This window comes from Cryptomeria japonica, chromosome 2 (genome assembly GCF_030272615.1).
Source record: "Cryptomeria japonica chromosome 2, Sugi_1.0, whole genome shotgun sequence".
Classification (NCBI taxonomy): domain Eukaryota; kingdom Viridiplantae; phylum Streptophyta; class Pinopsida; order Cupressales; family Cupressaceae; genus Cryptomeria; species Cryptomeria japonica.
Genome location: NC_081406.1, coordinates 482,979,119 through 483,004,412, shown reverse-complemented (window position 1 = coordinate 483,004,412; position 25,294 = coordinate 482,979,119). Strand labels below are relative to the sequence as shown.

General features: G+C 35.7%; 1 protein-coding gene across 1 annotated transcript in view; it reads right to left on the bottom strand.

The window, feature by feature from the left end:
• The window catches only part of LOC131055171 (serine/threonine-protein kinase STY17-like), a 97,371-nt gene extending 72,400 nt beyond the window's left edge, over positions 1-24,971 (bottom strand). Inside the window, exons 1-3 of the mRNA XM_057989804.2 lie at positions 24,768-24,971; positions 24,378-24,653; positions 24,102-24,218 (exon numbers count right to left, since the gene is read on the bottom strand). Of these exons, the coding sequence (XP_057845787.1) occupies positions 24,102-24,218; positions 24,378-24,653; positions 24,768-24,971 (597 nt within the window). The remainder of the gene's footprint in view (positions 1-24,101; positions 24,219-24,377; positions 24,654-24,767) is intronic.
• Between the last annotated feature and the right edge of the window lie 323 nt (positions 24,972-25,294).

Here is a 25,294-nt window from a genome sequence, read left to right as displayed (position 1 = left end):
CAGATTCTTCACTTCTTGCTCAAGCTTTTCACATTCTTTAGATTTTAGCTTTAATGTCTCTTTCAGGAACTGCTTTATCTTATCCTTTTCCTCTATCTTCTGCATCAAGTCTTTGATGGTCTCATTCATTTGATTCAACTGATTATTAACCTCCTTATATGTCTCAACTTGAATTTCCATTTTTTCTCTCTCAGCTTCTGTACACATTCATTTGCAATCTTCACATTCTCCTTCAGTTCTTCATTCTCTGATTCAACACTTTCCAAATCTTCAAGGGTTGTCTTCAATTTTTCATCCATCTAAAATTCTTCATCAAAGTATGTAGGTGCCATGGCTCACCCAACATGGATCGCTTCAAGCGGTTAGGCTTTCCAAGCAAGGGACCAAAGCTCTGATACCAATTGTTGATCAGGTTGAAAGCACCAAAATACTAAGAGGGAGGGGGGGGGAATCGGTATTTCCACTTAATTAAAGCAATAAACCTTTAATACCAATTGAAGATATCCTCAAAATATCAAATAGACCTGACTGAATTAAAATAGCTAATGCAGAATAAACAAGAAGAACACAACCACAAGATGAACACCGAAATTCGTATGTGGAAAACTCAAAATGGGAAAAACCGCGGAGAGTGTTAACTCTCAGGAAAATATAACTAGTTATAGTTGTGTTTACAAATAGGGTGGCTCACTGCCAGATTACAAAAATGAATCACTGCTAGACTACTCACTGCAAATACAAAATGAAAAAGCTAACTGTTGGAATGCTCACTGCAATTGAAAGGGTTGAACTAAGAAGGTTTACATCTCCAAATGCATGAAATCAATTCCAAGTTAAGCTCATATTACAAATCTTAGACTTTACAAAATATCTGGTTAGAGATCTTTGCACCACTATTCCGCAGCAGGTTCCGTAAAGGAATTTTGCACTATTGATTACCTTCAATGTCTGCAACTCTCACATACACTGCTTCTTTTTCTGCCAACTATCTTCTGCACATCACACACACTCACTCTTGATCAATTCACATGTCTTCTTCATCACTCATGAACACACACACACACACACACACACACACACACACACACACACACACACACATCAGAGGGTATAAATATAAAATAGTGTGTCGGCCAAGACCAACATGTTATCAATAAGCTCATGTCGGCCTTCACAATACTTCTATACAATTTCTTTACGTACTTCTGATTACCAAAGCATATACCGTGATTTTGGGAAAAGAGCAAGGGTCATCCAAACCCAAGAGAAAAGACCTATCACCATAAGATTAAGCTCAATATCTCCAAGATGTAGACTCCAAATGTACCAAGGAAACCACAATCACAAAACTCAAAGAGATACTTCTAATAGATACCAAAATTGCAAACACCGGAACACATAATTGATACCAGGATCTGTTGGAAATTGACACACATCAGATTCATTTTGTTATCATTGATGGCAACAAGATTAGATGGAAGTCATATATTGACATACACTAGCATTGGAGTATCTAGGATTACACCGACACCGACACCGACACCGACACCGACATCAGTACTTGAAGGAAGCCGACATCAAGGAAGATTTATTTAGTAAATCATTTTGTAAATATTGTCGAGGCCGACATTGAATAACTTTTGTAATACATTGTAAGCCGACATAAGGCATATTGTTTGTAATGGGTAGATAGGTCAGCCTGCTAGGTCATTTTGTATATGATATACATGATATGACATAGGATGCGACATAGGAGAATATAGCAGAACTGTATAATGCGAAGTATATGTAAGTAGATCATTTTTATGCAAATGTTATATCATGCAATGATCTGTAGATAGCTTGGAAAGCATTCTTAGAGGAGAAGAGATACCGGTAGTAGTTGTAGACGTATAAAAATGACCATATTCCTAAATGAATATTTTATGTTCATTTCCCTATTTAATTAAATCCAATTTGATTAAATTATCCACATTCTTCTATTTAATTAAGTGAATCACTTGATTTAATTCACTATACCTATTTAATGAATAAATCATTTTATTCAATTAAATCCCCCTAGCCACTTTTAATTAAATTCAAATTTAATTAAATAGTTATCCTAAATTGAATAAATCATATTTATTTAATTTCTCCAAATTGCAACCAAATTGAATGAAAATCAAATAATTCAATTAAATCCTATTATCCCCTCATCCACTTGCAAAATTCCAAACCCCTTCCTAACCCCTTCTAGAATATTCTAACCAATTCTAATTAACCTAAATCCCCTCTAAACTTTGTCACATCCCTAAGCAAAGGGAGGTCACTTCTCAAATGGCCCAAAGTCTTGGATAACCATTGAAGGTTTTCAACCTTCAACCACCAAAAACCCTAAAGTCTTTGAAAACCATTGAAGGCTTCCAACCTTCAACCACTTAATCCACAAAGTCTCCAATAACCATTAATGGTTATTTCAAACCCTCCCACATGGTTAAAACATTTGTTTTGACTCAACCTCTACCCAACCCAAGGGTCTCATCAGGTCATTAATGCTTTGACCATGATTATCTCTTAATCATTTGCACAAAGGTTTATCTTTGGATTAGATCCTAATTCAATGGGTAAACCTAACTTAGAATTGACCCTTAGCCTTTAGATAACCATGAGGTCTCCTCAGGCCTTTAATGCCTCCAACCTCTTCTTTCAACCCAATCCTGTGTTGACACTTGTCACCCTGTCATTGGTGCAAATTGTGCACATAGATCCCCAACTTTCAAACTTGGCCCTTGATTAAACCATTCAATCTTGACCATCCATTGCCCTGTTTGTGCTATAAATAGAGCTCTCATTCCTCCATTCTCAACAATCTTTTTTTCAAATTTGAAGCATCACACTTATGCTCAAATTGTTTCAAGCTTTCATTTTATATATGCTCCTCATTTAGCCTCTTTTAGATCAGAATTAATCATGAATATGCATGTTTAGAATAAGTTCATTATCATTTTAGTTCAATCATAGATTAAATATAGTATGCTAGGATAGTATTCATACTAACCCTGTCATCTTATCATTAGTTTGTTGCATTTCTAGCATCTCATCTAGCTTATAACACATCTCATATTAAAAACAGTTAAAATCTCTCTCTCGTTCTCATATTTGCCATCCCTAAACCATTTTGCTCAGTAATCTGAGAGAAAAACATTGGTTTGAGGGACATTGTGAGATAGAGAACCATGGGACCCTCCTTGGGAAGCTGAGTAACACGTCGTTACTCCATAGCTTGCATCAAGAAGTCCTGTGTGTGTGTGTGGATTGATATTTATTGTAATTTTTCACATTTTAATTCTAACAATCCACTTTTCCCACATACATTTCTGGCGCCCACTGTGGGGCTCGAACCCCAATAACCTATCGTTTTTTAAATTTGAAGACTTTTGCAGGTCCGCGGGAAACAGGAATCGGCGCGTCGAAAACATATATTAGCGCATCCGCCTAACAGTTTAGCGCTTCTAGCCTACTGTTTAGCGCGTGGGCTCTCTGTTTTAGCGTGTCAAGACCTTTTCTTAGCGCATGATCTGTATTAACAAATTTTCCTGTAGGTATCGACGCGGGCAAAACACTGTTTAGCGCATCCGGTAAACAGAGTAGTGCATCCAATCCACTGTTTAGTGCGTGTAGACCATCATCTAGCGCGTGCAGTTCAAACATTAGCGCGTGACCTTAGTTAAGTTTTTTCTGTAGGTATCAACACGGAAACAAAACAGAATAGCGCATCTGATTAACAGTCTAGCGCATCCCGCTCACCGTTTAGCGTGTGGGGTCTATACTCTAGCGCGTGGAGTCCTTTCTTTAGCGCGTGACTTTCACTAATATTTTTCTGTAGGTCTCGACGCAGAAGAAAAACAGAATAGCGCATCGGGAAAACAGCTTAGCGCATTGGGGGCACAGAATAGCGCGTGGGTGTTTTTTCTTAGCGCATCTGTGCAATAGTTTAGCGCATAGAGTTGGAAGAGCCAAAAATTTATGACAGAGTAAAAAATTAGGCTTGTGGGAGGCACAATATATATGGAATATAACATTTAAGTATATATTGTGGGAGGCACAATATATATGGAATATAACATTTAAGTATCTTTTCTCTTTCTTATACTTTAAGTTATATTCCATATATACTTTCAGGATGTTTGAGAGGGGTTTCAGACCTCTAGGAGTTGTAATGCAAAATCTAGTTTTTGGAAGATCTTCCAAATTTCAGACTTAGTCAAATTTCAGGGCATTTCAGGCTCAGGATTGTAAAATTTGTAACCAAGATCAGAATTTAGGCTTGTGTAAGCCCACACTAACATTTGATCACTGATTGTGTGCAGGTTCTAATATTTTTTTTTGTGCAGGGGAAGGAGTTAGTTTAGAGGGTTTAAGTCTCTTTTTTTACTTTCTTTCAACAAAAGTTGGTTAAAAAGAACTCACTCTCCCTTTTTGCACAAGTTAAAATAAACCTCATCATTTCATTTGGATGCATAAAATGAACTTCATGCCTTCCTTTTTGATGTTTTAAAAGAAACTTCATCTTTTCTTTATTGCATGGTAAAAAGAACAACAAAGCAAACCTTTCATTCCTGCAAGTTAGGAAAAACACTTCATTTTGGAAGCTGTAAAAAGAACCAACAATCTTTACTTTGGCAAAAGTTTTAAAAAGAACCTCACCATCCTTTGGTGTTTAAAAGGATTCACTTCATTTTGCAAAGTAAAAGAACCTCATCTTCATTTTGTGCAAGGCAAAGAGGGAAAGTTTTTCCCTATCGACTTTAATTTTGTTGACCAAACATCACGATTTACTTTGTTGACCAGGCTTGTTTTACAAAAGTTTTGGAAATACACACTTTGCTATGAAGGGTTAAAAAGAACATCATGCTTGTTGGAGCAACATCTCCAAATAGAAGTTAGCAAATCATTGTCTTGAAGGCTAAAAAGAACAACTTGATTGCATTGTCTCAAAAGTGGAAGGTATATGCTCTCCCCATAACTGGGTGACCAAAAAGCCAAGCCACTCTTAAGCTTTCTGTACTTCAAGCATTTAAATCCTTTAGCAGGCCTGCCTTCCCGAGGGGTTGAAAAACTCTTAAAGCCATTCTTTGGCTGGTGTGAAGGGAACGACCTAAGTGGGGAATGACTTTGAAGCCAAGTATTCCAACCCACTATAATCAAAAGTGGAAGGTGACGAAAGTCCCTTTCAATGATTACGCGCAGTGATTAGCCTTCCCCCAGTATATTTACGATATGTAAAGCCTTTGTTCTAAAGGTTGAGAAGCCTCCTGAGGGAGTTTATCACTGACGGCCGAACAGGAAGCCTGATTATGAACCTTAGCATTAGAAACTTTGAATTGAGTCAGTCGCCAAACATTGGTAATATCATAGTGCAAGGGTGGGGAAGAATCCGCCCCCAAGATTACTCACCATATATCTCCCAAGATAACTACTCAATTGTGAAGCGATTCACTTTGAGTTAATTTCTAGCAAAAGGCAAAAAAACGGGCGCCCTCTAGGGGGTGACAAGGCTGTTTGAGCTGACGGAGTATCGAGACTAGTGGGCTATGATATTGTCAATGACCTTTGAATAAAGAGTCTATCTGATGTGTCTTTTGTTGTAAATCAAACCAGTGATAACATCGAGGATTTGAACACATCCTCAAACGAATATACACTCAATGTTTAGCATTAGGATGATCATTGTCTTCATGTGTGCTATGTATTCTTGTCACAAATGCTAAAATATCTTGCAAAGTATCTAACAATCAAACTCAAAAGTCAGTTCAAACAAGGAAGAATCATAAAGTGGAGAAGATTTCCATATCCAACAAAACATCTTTTGAGATGGGTATCAATATTTCAACTATCTTTAGGAAAGACTTTCATCCAACAAGATTCGAGGAAAGCACAAACTCAAATGATCCTACTCCAAGTCAAGATCAAGATCAAGGAATCTCTTCATCCTCCAAATATATCTTAGGTCCTTTCATTCCACAATCGAATTCTCCATCCCTTCCATCCATCTTGGGTCCTTACTTCCCTCCATCCACAAATCCATCACCTCAAATGATCCATAAGAAAGATCAATGAGGAGCACATCTTTGAAATTCTTTCAATCCTCTATCTAAACATCTTTCCAAAACTATTCTTCTATCATTTCCTCTATCTATTTTGGATCCTTCTGTCCCAAAATTCAATTTTCTTCCATCTCTTCATCACTTCTCAAGTACCAACACTCATCTTGAATACATTTCCCTCTATCCTTGCACAAATCTTCAAACATTCAATCTATTATCCAACACCTCTTTTCTATCCTTCCATCCCTATCATTCAATCCTTTGCATACATCCTTTATCTGTGAAATAGGCATTTGTGTCATTTTGTCACATACTTTCCCATGCTCGAATCTATTGTTCAGTCCTTTTCCTAGATATCTATTCATGAAATGCTTCAGAATCCGAGGTTGTTCCTCTTTAACATTTTCTTTGGTTGGGATACACACTCAATCCAAAAAAGAACCACTTATCGTATCTTGGTACTGACATCTTTTGATTACTATATCTCATACACTTAATCGATTGCTCTAAAAATCATTGTGATCTCTTAAATTGAAGACATGGCTAGTGAAAAATCTTAAATCTTGCTTCAGTGCCACTGTAATTATCAGACCCATGTAAGTTTCATCACTTACAAGCCAATGCAAGAAAAAAAAGAAATATCAAAAGCATGAGCAAGAAAATGAATATCAAGGAAAGCAAAATGCAATGAAATGCAATATCAAAATGATTGGCTATGGGAACATGCAAGTAACTCCATTGGGGCTATGGACGCCTGGCTGGCAATGGAGCAATATTTGTGAGATTACAACGATAACCTCGTCGGGGCTATGGACGCTCGCTGGCAGCGAGGCTCTATCCAGGATGCTTTTGAAGTTAAGGTAACTCATGTAGCTAGCCATGTTGGATTCTGAAGATTACAATGATCATATGAGCCAGAATGAACCCACTTAAACACACATGGGTAATCAAAGAACTAAGTACCTTGATCCAGTTTGGGATTCTTATTCCCTTTTGAGTCTGCTTCCTAGTTGCTAGAAATGTTCAGTTGAATTTTCCAGAGGTTCTAAGTGTGGGTTGGGTCTCTATCTTTGAAAAGTTTGAGAACACTTATTCAGATGGTGCTAAATACTATGACAATCTTACGTATCACCTTTTTGCAAATGGAAACCTCTATGCTTGGGGGCAAAGTTCATCTACTCTATTCTTCCTACCATATCTCCCAAATCCTCTAATCCATATCCCTTATCCTATCTATTCATATCTTCTATCATCCAATTCTTTCTACAATCTTGCTTCACTCTAATCCATATCTATCTATCCTATCTATTCATTGCTTCCATCATCCAGTGCTATCTATATCCTATCTCTATCCATATCCCCTTTTTCATCCTTGATCTTGATCAAAACTATGGACAACAAATCTATTTCCACCTCAATGGTTCAGTCATTCATTCATCCATTCCTTGTCTTGATATACATTGGGGCAACCAAATACATCTTTCTTCTAATCCAAAAACTCAAAAAAATCAAAAAATCGACAAAAAAAAAAAAAAAAATCAAAAAAAAAAAAAAAAAAAAAGCATGAACACATGGACCATCCATCAAATCAGATCAACAATAGGAAAACTCTCAAAGTCTGCAATCAAACTTATCACATGTCTTGCTAATCAATTCATTACTTGAAATCAACATCAACATCAAACATGTCTTATACAGGGATAGGTATACTCGAAATCAGACAGATCGGTCTTATACGGGGTACTCACTCTTTGAATCTAGACATTCCTATCAATCATCAAGTCTTGATAATCAATCCATCCATCAACATCATTTTTCATCAGAGCAGAGTGACAAAAACAAGCCATAAAACTATTTCTTAAGCAAAATTTGTGTCAAACAAAGTTGTCTGAATCCTAAACGAATCGAGCAATAGAGGATGTCTCTCCTATCATAATCCGGAAAATTTTCATCATCAGTATCAATCAAATCCTTTACCATCTTACGGATTTTATCTCAAAAACACTTGTTTAGAATTTTCAAATTGTCAAATCCAGTTTCCAGACCGGGAGGCTTTTATCCATATCATTTGACACGCTTTATCCTGAAGGGGCAGCTAAACCTTCACTCTGATAAAGTAAGATTTGAAATTTCTCAAACAGGAATCAACTGAATCCAAACAAATCAAAGGAAACCATTGATCACTCATGCATGACTAATCCCCTTATTCTGAGAAGAAAGAACCTCTATCGTAACATCACGTTGAAGAAACAACAACCTAGTTTTTCCAAATTCATCAAGAGAAATAAATTTTTATACATCAATCATCAACCAAATCATAACAATGACATCAATCAGTATGACTGTTGGATTTTATTATAGTTAGCCTTATCTTTATCAATTGATGGAAATACATGTTTGACAAATCATATTGTACATATCATATCCACCCATCTGAGACATCACCAGAAATTCACAAATGCTTATCAATCTTGGACATACTTAGTGTAGTCACTGTCCTTGGTTTATCTGAAACAATTATCCAAATAATATCCCACCATGGCTAGGTGATGAGTGTACATATCCATATCAAAGTAGTATCAACAACAAGGGGCAAAATCCTGACCTCGCTTGGGGCATTTCGCCTTCAAGATTTTCAACATCAGACCAAAAATGTAGCAAGACAACAAGGATCAAAACAACCAACAAATGACAAATGACAATGCAAGAAGGCTAAACATCACGAACTTGAACTGATTTCAACTAAACAAAGATCTATTTTGCAAGATGTTTTAATTGACAAGAATACATTTCCAATAGCATGCATGATTACTTATGGTTGTTAAATTTTTTCTTATCATATCTCCTGAGCACCTCCAGGATGTCTTACGACTAGAGAAGCAAGGAAGGAATGTGATGTTTTATTTGTCTTCTATCTGTGAGTGAAGTCTTTTTCCATGCAAATTTGTCCTATGAAGCAATCAGGTGGCATATCGCTGAGGACATTTCGGATTTGTATGGGACAAAGGTTAACTCTTGTCTGTTTATGCAATACGCACTCAGCTCGTCCTGGTTCAATTATACCTTGACGCTTGTGCTATCTTGCAAAATCAAATATCATGTAAATTTTTCTCAGGTCATTATGGTTCAATTATACCATTATGCTTGTATAAATTTTCAACATATCCTAAACAAATCAATGCTCAATGATGATATCTACAAAGAAAGCAAACAAATGGCTATATCGGATGGCAAATGCAGGACGAGGATGCTCCAAAAAAATAAAAATAAAAAAAATAGTTGCATATCATTTTACAATTAGTTGCATATCATATCATACATCTCATTTTCAAAATATCATTCATCATTGCATCCCTCGCATGCATATCTATCACATCATCATGGAATCTTTCTTCACTTTCATATCTTCTATCATTCTTCCAACCTATCTTCTATCATTCTTCCAAACTATCTTCTATCATTCTTCAAAACTATCTTCTATCATTCTTCCAGCCTATCTTCTATCATTCTTCTAAACTATCTTCATCATTCTTCCAAACTATCTTCTATCAGCTCTTATACAGGATATATCGTTCCTGAAACCAGATGTTTTGATCAGCTCTTATATAGGATATATCATTCCTGAAACCAGACGCTCAATCATCCATGTCTTATATAGGCAGTATCATTCTTGAAACTAGATGCTCGATCATCCATGTCTTATACAGGAGGTGTCATACCTAAAACAAGACTTGCTTTCATTCCAATCAATCTAATCAATCTTATCAAACCCATGCATGCCATCACTATCTACTCTTCCATCTTTCAAACAACATTCTTCTTCTTTCGAGAGATCATTCATGCTTTGTGTGCACGAACGATCTCCCGAGGGGGCATTATCATATCAAATCTCAAAACAAATCCAATATCAGTTTCCACATCAAAACAAAGATATCAAAATCAAACTTACATCAACAACATGAAACAATTTGCTCATCTACATCAAGTTCAAAAACCTATCATTTCATATCAACTTGTAACACAACTCAAGTTCTCAAAAACCATATCAAAACTTGTAAAACAACTCAAGTACCAAAATCACATAAACTTGTAAAACAACTCAAGTTTCCCACCCATATCAGCTTGTAACACAACTCAAGTTTCCAACCCATATCGGCTTGTAATACACATCAGGCTTCCCACATCGAACTTGAAATAGAACACGCAAATAAATCATATTCTGATCAATGCAACACATTGATATCTACATAACTTGAAAGATCTCACATCAAAACAAGTTATACCGACACTCATATTGGACAACTACATAAAATCATGACAGCACAACACAAATATCGAATCTGGGGCATCACACATCAAATATCGAATCTGGGGCATCACCATCAAAATATCAAATCTGGGGTATCACACATCAAATCTCGAATCTGGGGCATCGCATCAAAACTGAGACACGACTTGCAAATCAAAGAGCGACACAAAAATTGCATTTAATCATAAATCATAATAGGACATCATTTTCTTTGAAATAACATGTGCACACACGTTACTTCAAAGAGGGGCAAAATGTAGACGTATAAAAATGACCATATTCCTAAATGAATATTTTATGTTCATTTCCCTATTTAATTAAATCCAATTTGATTAAATTATCCACATTCTTCTATTTAATTAAGTGAATCACTTGATTAAATTCACTATACCTATTTAATGAATAAATCATTTTATTCAATTAAATCCCCCTAGCCACTTTTAATTAAATTCAAATTTAATTAAATAGTTATCCTAAATTGAATAAATCATATTTATTTAATTTCTCCAAATTGCAACCAAATTGAATGAAAATCAAATAATTCAATTAAATCCTATTATGCCCTCATCCACTTGCAAAATTCCAAACCCCTTCCTAACCCCTTCTAGAATATTCTAACCAATTCTAATTAACCTAAATCCCCTCTAAACTTTGTCACGTCCCTAAGCAAAGGGAGGTCACTTTTCAAATGGCCCAAAGTCTTGGATAACCATTGAAGGTTTTCAACCTTCAACCACCAAAAACCCTAAAGTCTTTGAAAACCATTGAAGGCTTCCAACCTTCAACCACTTAATCCACAAAGTCTCCAATAACCATTAATGGTTATTTCAAACCCTCCCACATGGTTAAAACATTTGTTTTGACTCAACCTCTACCCAACCCAAGGGTCTCATTAGGTCATTAATGCTTTGACCATGATTATCTCTTAATCATTTGCACAAAGGTTTATCTTTGGATTAGATCCTAATTCAGTGGGTAAACCTAACTTAGAATTGACCCTTAGCCTTTAGATAACCATGAGGTCTCCTCAGGCCTTTAATGCCTCCAACCTCTTTTTTCAACCCAATCCTGTGTTGACACTTGTCACCCTGTCATTGGTGCAAATTGTGCACATAGATCCCCAACTTTCAAACTTGGCCCTTGATTAAACCATTCAATCTTGACCATCCATTGCCCTGTTTGTGCTATAAATAGAGCTCTCATTCCTCCATTCTTAACAATCTTTTTTTCAAATTTGAAGCATCACACTTATGCTCAAATTGTTTCAAGCTTTCATTTTATATATGCTCCTCATTTAGCCTCTTTTAGATCATAATTAATCATGAATATGCATGTTTAGAATAAGTTCATTATCATTTTAGTTCAATCATAGATTAAATATAGTATGCTAGGATAGTATTCATACTAACCCTGTCATCTTATCATTAGTTTGTTGCATTTCTAGCATCTCATCTAGCTTATAACACATCTCATATTAAAAACAGTTAAAATCTCTCTCTCGTTCTCATATTTGCCATCCCTAAACCATTTTGCTCAGTAATCTGAGAGCAAAACATTGGTTTGAGGGACATTGTGAGATAGAGAACCATGGGACCCTCCTTGGGAAGCTGAGTAACACGTCGTTACTCCATAGCTTGCATCAAGAAGTCCTGTGTGTGTGTGTGGATTGATATTTATCGTAATTTTTCACATTTTAATTCTAACAATCCACTTTTCCCACATACAGTAGTGTTCAGGGTTTATGAATTGGTACAGAGCAGAGCTAGAACCAGAACTCTATTTGGCATAGCATATGCATTTTTGAGTTTAATTTTATTGTTTTAATTCAGCAGAAGCTTGTAGTTAGTGAGACTCTTTAGTGATGAGCAGTATGCTCTAGGCAGTGTGCCTTCCTGCATGTGCAGGCCCCCATTATATGTAATATCCTTTCATATGGCCAGTGAACTGATATTGTGGGTCACAAATCCCACTGTAGTTTTTCCTCTTTGAGGTTTTCCACGTATAAATTATGTGTGTTATGGTGTTCATTTATGTGGATGGTTTATTTGCTTCAAGTTATATGTTTATTTATTTACCGGTTTATATGGGTATGGTATAAAAGGATAAAATCTTGCATTACTAGCAGAACACTGATTCACCCCCCCTCTCAGTGTTCTTGGATCCTAACAATTGGTATCAGAGTCTAATACATCGGAAGAAGTTTAACAACTTGAGGAAGATCATGAAACTGAAATCTTTGAACATGGCTATGGAGAAGCAACTTGAGATGGCTCTTGAGGATTATGATGCTGAAAGGATAAAAAGCTTGAAATTGCAAGATGAATTGAATTCTGCTAATGAGTTCATTCTTATCCTGCAAGAAAGTTTATCATTAGGTCAAGCCAAGAGAAAATTTTTTTTGGAAAACCCAGATGATGAGGAGAAGAATGCACTTAAGGAACAATGTCAAAAACTAAGTCAAGGAAACATGCTCATGAAGAATGAAATGCAAGATCTGACTATGAGGTTGTCAAAAGATATTGAGGACAGAAAGAAGAAGGAAGATAATCTTGTTATATCTCCGAAGAACAAATTTGATGAATGTGGCAGATTGACTCATGAGAATAATCTATTGAGAACTGATTTGGCACACTCCTGGAACAATGAACAAGAAATTGAAAGACAAATAACTACTCTGAGAGATGATCTAACTACTACAAGTGAGTATAAAGAAAAATTCAGGATCAGTGTTGTACAGTTGGATGAATTATTGAAAAGACAAAGGCAGATTGATGATTCTAGAGGACTTGGATTTGTACAAGGTGAAAGCTCTGGTACTGCAAATGAAGATCAGACAACCGGTATGTAGAACTCATCAGAACAGAGGAAACTGGTAAGACAATATAATGCTTATAAATTCAATGGTAGATGTTTTGTTTGCAATAAATTTGGGCATATGGCTAAACAATGTAGAAATAAAGCAAATTGAAACTACAATTATGTTCCCAGTCAATGCACAAATTACAAGAAATATGGTCATAGATTAGAAGATTGCAGAATGAATGTTAAATGTCATGCATGTGGAAAGTTTGGACATTTTTCTAAGCATTGTAGGTCGAGGAATGATACCAGATTTGTCAAAGCAATTCAGAAGAACAATGTTACATGTTATGCATGCAACAAAATAGGTCATATTGCTAAATACTACAGAAGCAAGACTCAACCGGTTAGCAATGATAAATATAATGAGAAAGGAAAGAAGAAGGTAGATGAAATACAACAAGATCACACCAAGAGATGGGTTAGAAAATATGAAGAACCAAGTGGAGATGGATCTACACCGGTAACTCCACTAGTAGAACAGGGTATTCCTCCACTGGTAGGAAATTCCACCGGTAACTGAGGCATAAGCCTTAGGGGTTGGCAAAGTCATTGAAAAATCTTGCATATTACCTCAGAGGAGATCTAAGAAGATCTAGAAGAGATCTGGAGAGTTGTGTTCATCATAAATAAAGGTTCATCTGACACAAGATTGTGAAACCGACACTCGATAGGGTTGTTCACGAAGCATTTATTACAGAGAAAGATTAAGGTTTTATTTGCTGATAAAAGGGGTAAGTGAATTAATTTTCACTCACCAAGCATTCAAGCATTCAGAGTGAAGAAAAGGTGAATTTCAGGCGAATTAAGAGCAAGCAGAGACATTGTGAAAGGATTTCGAGAAAAAATAAATCTTGCACCAGTGTTCAATTTCAGGTATTCTTTGAAAATGGCATCTGGATTTTCAGCTCCTACTTTCATTACAAATCCCACCATTATCGAAGTCAAGGATAGGTTAAGGCCCATATTCAAGGAGGTTCCTGAAATTGCTAAGAAGGAAGACTCTGCGGGAGCATTTTCTAGGGTTCCTGACAACGTGATGTATTGAAGACATGAGGACATACATTCACTGCACCCTAGAGGATCTAGGCACATAGGACATCAAAAGAATGTATCAATCCATGATACTAGGAGACTCCAAAACCATCAAACCGGAATACAAAGAAATTGAGGATTTAGGGTTTACCGGTATTTTGTACATACCAGAATTCAAGGATGAAGTTATCAGATACGTTCTGAGCAGGGTTCACAACGATTTTATCTAGCTAGATCGAGCTTACATGATCATGAAGGAGGCTATTCAAGTAGTCACCGGCTTACCCAAAGTCAGACAAGAACCTGGCAAGAAAATTTCCAACACTGAGGTCGAGAAACTCACCGATGCAACTCCTGATAATAGATCAATGAGGATCAGCACAATCTTTGACACTGATGTGAAATTTGCAAGCATGATAATAGGTTATAAGGTAGCTCAATCCAACCGATTGAATTTTGTTGCTAGTTCATGCATTCATGTTTCATATCAGATGCTATGAAATAATGCAAAATATGATCTATGTGAATGGATGAGGAGTGAATTGATGTTGAACCTTGGGAAGATCAAGGGAGTTAAGAAAGGAACTTTCAAATATGAAAATTTGATTGTTTGTTTAATGCTTTACTTCCTGAATGAGCTACCTGGTCTTGGAAAGAAGCGTTGGGCTCATGACATATTGGTAGGTATGCAGATCAAGGAAACAATCACCGGTCTTAGTACCGGTAGAGATGAGAAAATTTGGGGGTATTTCAAAACATTCCAAGAAAACATGAGGCAGAGGGAGAGTATATCAAAGAAAAATGTGGAGAAGTACTCAACTGATATCTGTTTTATGGTGAAAACCAATGAAACCCTTATGGAGGTAGTTGAACCTAGGACAATTTGGATTACTGAACTTAGATATGAAGTGGATGATAGCATTTTTGAACTCTATGCAAAAATGCTGCTAGATGCCCCATTGGATGACAAAACAGAGCATTTTGGTACAACAGAAGAGAAGGCCCTTGAAGTCAAAACTGGTTTTAACAGGAAGAGAAGAGAGAGAAAAATAGAAAAGATGTTTGCATATGTACAGGATGTAATTCATAAGATAGACACTCAACTGGGTTCTGGATCCGAATCGACAGCAGAACCAATAGTGGCTAGTACTGTAGAGGTGAAGCAACCTGAAACTTACATTTCTACCATCACTTCTGATTCTGACCCTGAGGACAATGAACCTCTAGCATTTAGAAGGGTACAAAGAAAGAAAGTGGATCATCCACTGGTAGAGCAGAAGAAGGTAGAGCCTAGGAGGAAACTTGTCAGAAAGGCAACTAAACCTATTGCACCACCACCTCCAGCAAGGAGGCCTATACAAAAGAGGAAACCAGTCACATCTACACCGGCAACCACAAGCAAGGAGAAGAAGAGTGATGATACTGAAACCGGTAAGACTAAAAAGACCTGTGCTGAATTAATTGATGAAATTACAAAGGATGGAATGTTGAAAAATGTATCTAGGTATTATGAAGATTTAGAGGATGATGAGCAAAATGAGATTGAAGAGGCAATTTTGTTATACATGGATATATATAGGAAAGCCTTAGTAGAAATTTTAAAGGAGATACGTCTATCTTTATATAATAAACTTGATGCTAGAAGACTTGACGTTGTCAAGAGGGATAGGGAGATTAAGGAAGTAGTACTTTTGGAAATGTGTGGTTCTATAAACAATGAGGAAATGAAAAGATGCATAGATGTTGCAAATAGGACAGTTTTCAGTAGTAAACCCCAATAGATAAGTCTTATGATGGGCAGAGTAAATGAGGTAATAAATGAGATCAGTAAGGGTTGGACCAAATTCTTCTAGAAGAATCCAGATTTTCTTACATCTCAAGAAAAAATTTCAAAGGCTACATCTTCCACCATTCCAGATAAATCAAAAGGGAAAGGTATTTTGGGTAGTTCAACTCCAATTTTGAGTACACCAACAATAAAGGAGAGTGTACAGTCCATATCGACTGAAACTATTTTTGAGAAAGCAAATATACAAGATACTATAAATACTGTGGATAATACTCCACTGGCAATAATTGACACTGCACCAAGTGGCGAAGCCACCAGTGAAAAAGAGGTTGTAGAGGATAAGGTAAAGGAAACTGAGTCTATATTGACAGTTAAAACTGATTCCCCGACAAAAGTTTTAGCAATTGACACTTCTCAAGTTGAGAAGAAATCCATCACTGAGATGAGTCCAACTGAGTTGATGATGATTGCAACTCAGAAATTATTGAAGGAGGGTACTGTAGACAAGGGAATAATTGATCAATCAGTTATAGTATTGCACAGATTGTTATCTGATTGAAGATGGAGCAAGTCCTTCTGGCAAGCTCAAGACTCTAACAGGGCATATTTCTAACAATGTTCAATCTTTGAGTCGGATTGAAGATCGACAGGCTTTAGAAAGATTCACTACAGCTAAAAGAGCAGCAATTGACTAGGTCATAGAAACAAAGAAAAATAAAATTGAGGCCAAACTCATTCTTATTGAGAATTATTTGAAACAAGGTACAAATATCTACAGGGTCTGTTGTAACATAGGAATTCTTACAACAAATGTAGATAACAGATTAAAGGAGTTACATGATAAAGTAGCTAGCATTGCAAACTCTTTTGATGGATTAACCGCACTGACCACATCCGTTGATGGACAAATTTTGTCCTTGGAGAACCATTTTTTTGCTTTTGAGAAGGAGATAGATAAAGTCATTAGGAGAGCAAGGAGTCTTAGAGGACTGGTGAGTCCCATATTAGATTCATTGGGTGTTCATAAGAGAGAGTGTATGGACATGATTGCTAAACCCACACTAACAGATGTCAAAGAGAAGGAAACACTTGACCACTTACTAAGTGGACTAGCATCCATTTGTGAAACTTTCAAAACCGGTTGGGATACATATCTTCAGTTGTTGAATAAGGCTTACCCCAAAATTTTGAAGTTGGTCAAGCTCCATTGAAATTAACAGTATTCATTTATTCTTTTGTTCTGAATTCTTTCATTTTTTTTCACCAGTCTTTGGCATTGATGCCAAAGGGGGAGTATGTATATATGTGAAAAATATCAGAAAAATCAGACAGGATCACATGGGAAGGATACCAGGATATCAGAAGGAGTGTATTGCTCAGGGGGAGCATAATTCAATTGAATCAGCAAGGAATCCATTTTTCACATGAGTGTTGCCATCAATGCCAAAGGGGGAGATTGTTGGCAATTGACACTCATCGGATTGATTTTGTTGTCATTTATGGTAACAAGATTAGATGGAAGTCATATACCGGCATTAGGACGCATATACCGACAGACACTGGCATTGGAGTATCCAAGATTACATCGGCACCGACACCAACATCAGTACTTGAAGGAAGCTGACATCAAGGAAGATTTATTTAGTAAATCATTTTATAATTATTGTCGAGGCTGACATTGAATAGCTTTTGTAATACATTGTAAGCCGACATAAGGCATATTGTTTGTAATGGGTATATAGGTCAGTCTGCTAGGTCATTTTGTATATGATATACAAGATATGACATAGGATGCGACATTTAAGAGGATTCAAATCACATGACTAATAAATTTAGAACTATGATAACAACATATTGAACTGACATGTTGCCATCATATGACATAGGATTATTGACATTTAAGAGGATTCAAATCACATGACTAATAAATTTAGAACTATGATAACAACATATTGAATCCACCTAGGAGAGAGAAAGATAACAACCCATCTACAACTAATATTGTGATTATAATAAAACATAGAGCTAGCTAGCCAAATAACATGACAAATAACAAAAAGTTAAAAAACAATAATGTTAACTTTCTATAAATAGAGAACATGTGAATTTGATTGCTTTTAAAGAATGTCACACACTTAATATTTCCTAGGGAGGTCAATTTAAGACTTCAAGCATTATAAGAGAGAAAATTACTTAATGAGAATCAAGAGATATTTCATCATTATGTCCAACTCTTTAAGAGAAGAGTATCAATTTTTCAAAAAGTTATTTTGAAGAGAAACTAAATAATTGGATATTGGGAATTGAGATTCTTCATTTTTTGTATCATAATCTCCCTCCTCTATCCACCCAATAAATATGTGAGAACATCATATATGTTTAAGATTTAAGGGAGAGAGTGGATAATAACTTATGACTAAGAAGATAAAATTGTTATTGTGTAGGGCATTTAAGAAAATCTTGACCTAGAAAAAGGCTTACTAGTAGGTGGAATAACTTCTTTCCCTTCTCTAAAGGGATTGACACATTTTTGAGCTACGCCTTGGTAGCTAGTTTGTCTGCGCTGGTCTAGGATTTAGCCTAGGAACCACCAAGTTAGAATTCTTTTTTTCTGTAACTATGTAAAATCTTTTTTCATTTTGTCTCAATATTTGAGTGAGGAAATTCAACATATTGGGAAGGTGATTTAAATTGGGGGATACCAAAGGACAATACTCAATCTTGTTCTCAACAAATTTTCATTGAAAACACATGTTGGAAAAATTAAGTTATATCACATTCTATTAGACTTATGTGAATAATGTTGTGATTGATGTCAAACCAGTCATTTGGTTTTGTACCAGACACTGTATGCAAGTCCGGATATCAGTATGGACATCATGGATGTTTTGGATATTATATGGATATGCATGTGCAGTTCAGGTGTTGCGGTTTTTGGTTACAAGTTATTATGTAGCATGGACAACTTTGGATGATGACCTTTTGAGGTCCCATTGAGTTCCCATCAACTGCGGTATCCCAGAGTTAGGAATTTTGGTTGATCCTGTTGGGATCCAAGAACATTGAGAGTGGGGGGTGAATCAGTGTTCTACTGGTAATGCAAGATTTTATCCTTTTATACCATACACATATAAACTGGTAAACAAATAAACATATAAATTGAAGCAAATAAACCATCCACATAAATGAACACCATAACACACATAATTTATACGTGGAAAACCTCAAAGAGGAAAAACCACGGTGGGATTTGTGACCCACAATATCAGTTCACTGGCCATATGAAAGGATATTACATATAATGGGGGCTTGCACATGCAGGAAGGCACACTGCCTAGAGCATACTGCTCATCACTAAAGAGTCTCACTGACTACAAGCTTCTGCTGAATTAAAACAATAAAATTAAACTCAAAAATGCATCTGCTATGCCAAATAGAGTTCTGGTTCTAGCTCTGCTCTGTACCAGTTCATAAACCCTGAACACTACTACCGGTATCTCTTCTCCTCCAAGAATGCTTTCCAAGCTATCTATAGATCATTGCATGATATAACATTCGCATACAAATGATCTACTTACATATACTTCGCATTATACAGTTCTGCTATAAATTCTTCTAGTATTATAAATTTTTAAGCTCCCAATAATGTTTAAAGATCTCTTTTGTGATGATGGATTGCTAATTCACTAACTATCATCACTTGGGTTATGATTAGTGACTTTACAATAGTTGAGATTGAATATGATAAAGATGAGATCTTACACTTACACTAGATAGTTGGTGAATGAGAGGTATAGTATCATATACGTAATAAATTGGACCTTTTTCATCTTATTATGGGTTTACACCATAGTTATTCCCATTGGTAGACATGTGGAATAATTTATAGGATATTTTTTATATGCTTTTTAAATTCTTAGATCATGAGATGATTTCTACAGTCTCTTTTTTCCTTTGTTAAGTTTTTTTCTCTCTTAGTGGAGACTTTGTCAAATATCACTTTGTTAGACCACACTCCCAACAAATTTTAAATTTAGTGGCAAGAGGGAATACCTCATCAGGGAGGTGTAGAGATTAGAAGCCCAACCCACTCAACTAACTAGCTGGATTGCTTGAATAAACAAAGTCATTAGTTGTACAAGTTTATCAATTTTCTTTTACACCTATGGATGCTATTTTACCATATTTTGACACAATGTATATGAGGCTACAATCTTGGAGCTTTATAGGTCTACTATAACTCTTGAATATAACCCCTTTTCCCTTGATTTGTAGGCTAGGGTTGCAAAGCTTCAACATCGCAAGAAAATCACTAATAACCATTCAATTAGAGGATCTTAAACCAGAGCCGAATTCTACTTGATCAAGGTTGGGGATAGAGATTCCAAGGAATTATTTGAAGATCTCAGAGCTTGCTATACTTTGTATTGCATCGAGTAGAATAAAGATGGGTAGAATGTTCTCAAAGAACTCTTAAATATTATGTAGGATTTTTTCAAGCAATATGAGCAAGTTTTTACAACTCAGAAATATTATCCTAAACATTCTCAAGCCTTACAAGAGTGCCTCCAAGTTGTTCCTTGTCATCTTTCCTCTATTCAACAAGCCTGTTGTGTTTTATTGTTCTATATTGGTGACCTCAAGGAGGATATGCATATAATGACCAGTTACAAGGTCCCTACTTATAATGACTTCCCTTGTGAATTTTATAAGTCCATTTGAGATTGTATTGGAGAGTACATACAAATAGTCTAACTTGAATCCTTCCAATCCAAATCATTAGGAAAATTTATCAAAAAAATAAATATTAAATTCATACCTAAGTCTAGATATCTAGTGTATATTTGTAACTAGATACATATCACCTTGTCCAATGTCTTTTATAAGAATTTCCAAAGCCTTAGCTCTAAAATTATGTCATCTCATTCCTCAAATTATGAGGCCTAGAAAGACAAATTTCATTAAATTTAGATATATTTTAGATAATGTAATTGTAGTTTGGGAAGGTATGGAATGGGATAGGAATTCTCATCAAATAAATCTTATCCCCAAAATTAATTTTTTTGAATGACCCTTCATCTTGTCCATTCTTTAAGAATCTAGTATTTGGGCTTCACTTCATTTAATTATTTATCATACTCTTTGTAGATGCCTCAATCTACATTACTATTTACAGTCAACAATCTAATGTTGTAAGGCTTTCTAGGTCCATTCACCAATGTTGTCTCTTGCCTTTGTCTCTCTATGTGCTTTTCATTGAAGACTTAGGTTACCTTTTAGCTCACTCTATGTCCCAAGAGTTGGTTAAAGGTATATCCCTACATAATTCCTCAATTTGAGTTGTTAATTACCACTTTGTGAATGATTCTTTTCTCATAGTCATAGAGGAGGAGAAAATTATTAAATAGGTCCTCAAGTATCTAGATTGATTTTTTCAAAACTTTTGGATCTGCCATTTAGTAACATAACCTACATAGTTTTATGAATAATCTTTCCTCATTGCACCTTCTTGGCTCAATTCTTATGATTAGAAATATATTGGTCACTGAGAAGTTTTCATATTTTTTGAAATATCCTTTAATTTGCAAACTTCTCAAAAATCATTATGGCAAGTTATTCTCATTAGAATATGAGAAGCTAGCTTACTAGATAACCAAACACCTCACCCTAGCTAATAAATTTTAGATTTGTTCTAGGATTCTTGCAACCACTCATGTTTATTATTCTTCATACTAGGAACCTTCTAAGGACTATTGCATGAAGTTGGACAAACTTCATGATTTTCACTTGGATTCTTTGAGAATCATTGAGGATCTCATAGGGTAGCCTAAAAAATTTATGCCTCCCTCAAGATATAAAGCTTTGGTGAATTTATCCACCCGGTGTCAATTTGCTCCTTGCACAAGTGGATCATCTATGCCCTTTAGGCTAATAAATCTTATAAAATTCTTTCATAGGATTGCATCACTTTTGGTCATCCTATCAGATGACCTACTTGAAAATGAATCAAGTTACAAAACCTTCTCATCATGAAATACTCAATGCAGATGCAAGCTATTTCTGTGGCAAAAGGTATTTTGAGAGGCTGGGAAGCCATGAAGCCTTGCCTTCTCTAGAATGGTTTTGGATTCTATAATGGATTTTTCATTAATTAGAAGATTATTTGATGGTCCCCATTTTAGAAGATCACATTCTCCCTTTAGCAACTTGTTGCCTTGGGTTCATGCATTGAGATTTCACAAGAAAGGAGTTGGAATTATACAAGATATATTCTACACAACTACCATGAGTCTTTTTCCATAAAATGAAGCTAAAACCAAGTTTCACCTTTCTAATCAAGACCATAAAACTTTTGGTATAATCATGGTGAATTCTAGTTGATATGATTCACAAAATTGGTATCAATTCTTGCAAACCTTGATAAAAAGATTACAAATGACAACCAAACACCACTTTCTAAAATTATCAACTATAACAAGGATATCTTTGGCTCTATCCCCAATTGCCCAGGGTTCACACTCTAAATCAATGGTTAAAATTTGCAATCACCAATATTTGTTTAAAAACACAAATTGTACACCATTTGGTTGGTTGTTCAAGAGACTAATTGGTTCTTCTTACCTAGTATATTATTTTCCAATGCTTTCTCTTTAGTTTTAGGCTATATCATTTAAGATTTATTTACCCCTCGTTGCTCATTTTGTGGGCAATCAAAGTCTTTCAAGAACCTATTATGGCTATGTCCTAGAGCCCAAAATATTTTGACTTGTATTCATTATTTATTTGAGCCCTTCAAACTAGAATATTTTTAATGGCACATGGTTCGTTTAGGGGATTGGCCTCACATTTCTCACAAGTTCAATGAATTTTGGCATGTTTCTATGGGAGAGATTTTCTTCAACATATGGAAAGAAAAAAAAAATTGTCATTTTTTATCAATTATCCTATTGATCAACATGTTTCTCTTTATAATAAAGCTATAATTTGTTCCAATGTTTTTATTGTAGATTCAAGTACAAACTAACAAAGTTTCATTTGAGGTGGGCCATTTGCAAGTGCTCCTAAAAAATTGGGGCAATGCCCCATGTGTAGTGGCCAAAAGTTCCTATGTCTCCCTCTTCCTCTAAGCCTTGTTCACCTTCTCACGCATATCATCATGGATGGAATCTTTTTGCTCAAGGTACTTGGTAGATTCACTCCTAAGATCCTCCCTTGGATAGCTCTTACTATTTTGCCTATACATGTGCTACATAAGAAAAATGAAAGATAAAGATGTTGATGGGTGGGACCCTCCCACAAACGCCTCACCTTATTAATGTATGGGATAAACTGAGCGACTTAGATCCTCCTCCTCCCCCCTTATTATTGTTTTAGTTAACTAACAATCTATATTCATTTCATGACTTTATGCTAGAGGCTTTTGCCCCCATGTAGACTCTAGAGGTGTAAACTTTTCTGCACACATTTTTTTTGTAAATATACATAATATTATTTTATAAATAATAATTTAGACAATAATTTATAAAAAGGAAATGTCTATTAAGGTTCATGATTGAGGGAGAAGAAATGGACTAGAAAATTACTATTAAGTTTCATGATTGAAGAAGAAGAAATGGATTAAAAAATTTCTATTAAGATTTATGATTGGGAGAGAAGAAAAGGATTAGAAAATCTCTATTAAGAGTTCATGATTGAGAAGGGAAATTGATTAGAAAAGATCTATTAAAAAATTGTAATTAAAAGAGAAAATATATGAAAGAAAAAATTGATTAGAAAATGTCTACCAAGATTAATGATTGAGAGAGTAAATACATCTAGAGAGGGAGAATAAGATCCATGATTGGGAGAGGGGCAATGTATTAAAAGGGTCTATTAAGGTACACAAGTAAAAAAAAGGAAAGGAATAACTTGAAAAAAATCTATTTAGATGCATATGGGTACGGGTACATGTGAGCACCTAAGCTATTAACAAGGTGGTAGTTGAGAGTACATAAAAGCATAGGCGTGGTGATAAACAGTGTACCTCGTGCATCTCGAAAAACTCAGGCCGTATGCACTTTACTGCAACATCTAAACCTCTCCATGTCCCTCTGAATATATCGGATGTTGACCCTTTTCCAATCTGCTCGTGCAGCTCTATCTGTTACAAAAATTAATCTTTACTGCTTTGATCCTTCTCTTATGGTGGGTTCAGTAGATATAACTGAAACAAACTTAACTACACTTCTGACCCAACAAGAACTTCACAATTCCCCAAACTGCAGACAAAACTTAGTCATTTAAAATGAATACGGGCTACCTCATGCTCGTTAATATGCCAGCCCTCTTGTATAGCCTGTTGATGCAGAGAGAGCAAGCAAGATGTTGGAGAAGTGGGAATCTGCTCCGTTTCTGATTCTTCTATGCTTTCATGGGGATCTTCAATTGATGGCTTTCCTGCAATCAGATGAATAAAACCGTTCTCTTGGGCAATGTTCTGCAGATTTCTAATATCTCTCTCAAGATTCATGGCTTTGTAATGATATGTCTCCTTTAATTCTACTTGTTTTTGCAACTCTCTTTCCAGCTCGACCACCTGTATTTGAATGATAAATTAGCATTACTGGGCGATCAGCAGTCCTGGGTGTGGCAACTTTTCAATCACATTCATCATCAGGATAATAGAATTCTGAAAGTAGAGATGTATTACCTTTTCTTTTAAACCGTTGATCTCTTGAAGATTAACCATGACTTTACCGAAGAAGTTCACGTTCTCAATACCTACTTTATGGAATGCTTTCATCCAAAAGGGCATGTTTTGAGGATAAGCCTGAGTCATGTAATTTGTCACACTGGTTTTGGAAGTTTTTCCTGATGATTTTGGCGATTCTGTTTCTGGATGCAAACAGCCCATTAAATCAGTCGTGATGCTTCAATAGAATGTGGGTTTGATCTTCATTAGAGAATGGTAAAGCCGGCTTCACAGCTAGAACTGAAACATTTGTATGATTGTTTGCATGCTTTCCTCGTAACTTCATCGATGTTGCATGGTCTAGTGGGTGTCGAAATATATCGATTCTATCTAAAATTAATGATTATTAACGTTTTGCATTCGTCTTAACGTAGCTTGCATTGGCATCTCCGGTTTAGGATGAGGACCGCTTCTCCATCATTCTTGTGTTTTTTTTTTTAATTATGGATTTAATTGTACAATGGGTAAAGTTTAAACCATAATAT